The 4,206-nt window shown below is 33.5% G+C and overlaps 1 protein-coding gene across 2 annotated transcripts; it reads left to right on the top strand.

Annotated features, from left to right (window-relative positions):
• The first annotated feature begins 1,311 nt into the window (after nucleotides 1–1,311).
• On the top strand, nucleotides 1,312–3,368 carry LOC146958604 (uncharacterized). Of its 2 annotated transcripts, none has more exons than XM_085740124.1 (2): nucleotides 1,312–2,515; nucleotides 3,054–3,368. In XM_085740124.1, the coding sequence occupies exons 1-2, from the start codon at nucleotides 1,621–1,623 to the stop codon at nucleotides 3,098–3,100; spliced, it is 942 nt and encodes a 313-aa protein (XP_085596250.1). In that variant the 5' UTR covers nucleotides 1,312–1,620; the 3' UTR covers nucleotides 3,101–3,368. The 2 variants fall into 2 exon arrangements, with proteins under 2 accessions (XP_085596250.1, XP_085596249.1); XM_085740123.1 differs by having other exon boundaries at nucleotides 1,366–2,816.
• Nucleotides 3,369–4,206: the final 838 nt, after the last annotated feature.

Raw genomic sequence — 4,206 nt, 5'->3', positions numbered from 1 at the left:
TCTATTATCAAAAGTCGATGTCACTTAAGTGAAACCACACTCATTATTGTATTGAATGAAATCAATGTATGTCTCACCACTTTGTTTGAGCTCTATTTCCAAAGTATAGATCCAGAATAATTTAAACCAATAATAGAGTACGTATTAGAGAAAATGTTCAAAAGAGAGTATTGCTAGTACCACTCTATTATCAAAAGTCGATGTCACTTGATGTCACTTAAGTGAAAGTCGATGTCACTTAAGTGAAACCTGTTGGGTGACGAGGGGAGCCAAGGGGGACCGCCCACATCGAGGTCAGAACAACAATACAAGTACGCCACACTCTTACCCAAAACCTTAAGGCTTTGGGTTTATGGATCCTCTTACTTATAAGGTGTTCAACCTTTACTTTTCTATCCGATGTGGGACATATAACTCACACTTGCACACAACACTCCCCCTCAAGTGTGAGTCCATCTATTCATCATGCCCCCTTCAAGCGGGAAGCTCTTACTTGCTTGTATCGTTGTTGCTGTTTTCTCCGCAACGGAACTGACACAAGGAGCCATTTGCTGATTGTACTGCCGTTGCTACTTTCTGCGCAACGGACCGGCTACCTCGGTTGTACCCTTCGTCGAACCGGGGCTCTGATACCACTGTTGGGTCACGAGGGGAGCCAAGGAGGACCGCCCACATCGAGGTCAGAACAACCATACAAGTGAGAGAGACGCCACACTCTTACCCAAAACCTTAAAGGTCATGGGTTTATGAGTCCTCTTACTTATAAGATGTTCAACCTTTACTTTTCTATCCGACATGGGACATATAACTCACACAACAAAACCTAGATATTTTGTAGAGATATTTCGAAAGTGGCACTATAACATGATTTGATTTGATGCCTGGACATAAGAGTCATTTATTGAATCATATGGCCAAGAATATGCTATCTCAATATGGTGCCGTCAACCCAATACAATATCATCTCAATTTATTAAAAAATTATCTCTCGATGGTTAGCCGTTCAAAAAAAATTGTTTTCCCATTATAATTATTAAAATAAAAAGTATGTGTGTCCTTTTTTTAGCGGAAGTATGTGTGTCCTTGTACCCAAAAAAAAAAAAAGTGGATTTCATAAAAATAATAATAATAAAAAGTATGTGTACTTTTTGATCAATTATATGATGTGGTGATATACTTGAGCTATATTTTCGTCCGTCTGCTCCAACTCAGATTGGTAACAGTATAGTTACATTTCACAAAATAAATGTAGCTATGTGCAAAGTACATCATTGCCCTAAACTAAAATCTCCCTTTTTGTTTTTCTCTCTTTCCTCAAACATCACAATTTTATTTTTCCCTTCAAAAAATAAATCAAGTCTTAAATGGTTATGATAGTACTTACTTACTGCTGAGTATAGTTATTTTCAAAAAATGTACTTAGTATAGTTAGTACGTGGTACTTAGTAGTTAGTTAGTCTGATCCTTTCAAAGATAGAGATAGGTATCTCAGATAAATGATTATATATAAGTCTATGGGACTGTACTTGGACCGTTAAGTATAGGAGCAGAGAAGCTACCACTGTGTTGAATTGTGATCTTTTCCACACAATACCTAGGGTTTTCAACCATTGGTTCCAAATGTTCTCTTTCCCTAATAATTTCCCTTCTTCATCATCTTCTTCTTCTTACCCTAATAGTACCCTTTCTTTTCTCATTGACAATCCTGAAAATAATGATTTTCCCAATAACAATACTACTCTTCTTGATGATTCACTACTTTCTATTCCTTTCACTACATCAACACATCATGATGTTGTTCCATTCCCTGATGCTAATTTTGCAGATTGTAACAACACTGCAATGTTTGAACAAGATAATGGCTACAACTTTGGTGTTAATAGTAGTTTTCCGATTCCAAATTTTGTTGTGACAGAGCAGAAACAACCAGCAGCAGTTATAGGAGGAAAGAAAGATAGGCACAGTAAGATTCACACATCACAGGGTTTGAGAGACAGAAGGGTAAGATTGTCAAGTGAAATAGCAAGAAAGTTCTTTGATCTTCAAGATATGTTAGAGTTTGACAAACCAAGTAACACACTTGAGTGGCTTTTCACTAAATCTGACACTGCAATCAAAGAACTAGCTAGAACTAAAAACGCTGCTTGTTACAACAACAACGACAACAGCCCATTTTTTGATTCAAATAGCAACAAATCATTTTCTGGCGGTGGTGGCGGCGATGGTAGTTGTTCTTCTAAAGGGAGAAAATTGAAATGGACACAGAAAGAAGAAACAAAAAAAGAGTCAAGAGAAAGAGCAAGAGCAAGAGCTAGAGAAAGGACTTGTTACAAGATGTGTAGCAGTGGAAGAATGCTACAAGAAGAAATTAGGTACCCTGGACCTGGTGCAGATTCAACAAATACTCAACAAATGCTGCAACAATTGATGTCATCTTCAACATCACCTGTTGATAGTACTGAAACTGAGGCTTATGCAAGATGGCGTCAGCTTCTTCAACTTCAGACCTATAGTAGTAACCCTTCTTTTCATAATCATCATAACCTATTGGATAGTGAAATACCTAGAGATCATGGTGGATTTAATGTGATTGAGGAATCCATTATGATTAAAAGGAACATGATGTCTGCTACTTCTTCTCAATATCATCACCAAAACCTAATTCCTACTATCCCTAAGGAATTACCAAGTTTCAACCACAATATTAATAATAATGATTACTCCTTATTCCCTTGTTCAACTCCAAATTGGGAGACTAGCTCCAACTTTTGTGGAATAGCCACTATGAATCTATCTACATGCTTCTTGAATCCGTGGTAAGTAATTAACTAAGTGAATGTTTGAATTCGCTTGAAAGAATCAACGTGATTTTGACAAAAATTTTACTTTAAAGTTTCAACAAAATCGCGATGTTACTTTGATTCAGTCAAACTCAGAGTGATTAATTAATTTTAATTAATCATATTCTTCTCAAACTACTTTTAATCAAACTCTTTTTTTATAGAAAAAATGTTGTGTAATTAATTAATGTGTTTGAGGTGTTGATTTTGTAGAGGTTGGAAAATCTTGGGAGGAGCGAAAGGATCAGAGTCAACACTAATTTGCTAGTTTTCGGTAATATCTGATCAGAATAAATCCTCTCAAGTGATTTGCCTTGTAATCATCATCATATCTTGTTTCAGTGACCACTACTTTAGTTTTTTCCTTTTTGTGCCCTATATTCCCATTTTACAATGTTTTTTGTATTGATTCTTGATGATAACCAACCAGCCAATGGCATATGATAGTTTTCATAAAGGTTTGCTGCGTCCTTGTACGTCCTGCCTGTATTTTTAATTTAATATATATGCCCAATTTTTAAAGTTTGATTGATGAAAGTTCTGGAGCCACTCACTAAGTATTTATTTTATTTTATTATAAATGTTTACTCTAATTCAATGCTGAACTCAGTGATGTAGGGGCAAGAAGAAATCATGGATCAGAGAAAGTACTGAATATTTTTTTTTAGATTGTGTTTGCAGTAAGGAAGGAATGTCACTGGATAGTTTGTTTTGCTTCAAGGTCTCTCAGCATCAAGTTTCAAATTAAAAGGTTATTGTTGTTGTTTCTTCTAAGCAAATTGATCATCATAAGTCATTTTTCTAATTAAAAAAAATTAAGTTGAAGATGTTAATTCTTTGAATACAAGCATAGATCTAAGAATTTTAATTACAAATCTTTTTTCTTAAAAGATAAATAAAACTACACAATATTTTTGATTTGAACCCATTTATGTAATTCACTTTAATTAAAAATTAGTAAAATATCTCAAATTCTTTATAACAAATTTTTTGAAAAATACTCCCTCAAAAAAAAATTGAAAAATACTACCTACTTAAATTGTTATTTTTTAGATAGAAAAGTAGTAAAAAAATGTATATATAATTTTTTTTAAGAAGTTAATGTCTCTTTTTTTTTGGTGGAAAAATGTCTCTTTTTTAAATTGCTATATCCAAAAAAATAATAATTAATTAATAGAAAAATTATGGTCATGAAACAAAGTAATTTCTACTAATTTGTGCCTTTATAAAAATTAAGCCCTGTTTTTGTACATTTAATACTTTAAATTTTAGCTTTCTGATGACGATATATAAATGATCAATTTATGGTATTCAATTTCATTAGCAGCCCTTCAATATTAGGACTGATATTTTATATTTTATAATA

The sequence above is a fragment of the Medicago sativa genome, chromosome 1 (assembly GCF_051527215.1).
Source record: "Medicago sativa cultivar Bolivia chromosome 1, Bolivia_mono, whole genome shotgun sequence".
Classification (NCBI taxonomy): Eukaryota; Viridiplantae; Streptophyta; class Magnoliopsida; order Fabales; family Fabaceae; genus Medicago; species Medicago sativa.
Note: the sequence above shows the minus strand (reverse complement) of the source record. Positions and strands in the feature narration are given on the sequence as shown.

Coding starts and splice junctions, on each gene's coding strand:
- LOC146958604 (XM_085740123.1), top strand. CDS start 1,621: ATGTTCTCTTTCCCTAATAATTTCCCTTCTTCATCATCTTCTTCTTCT.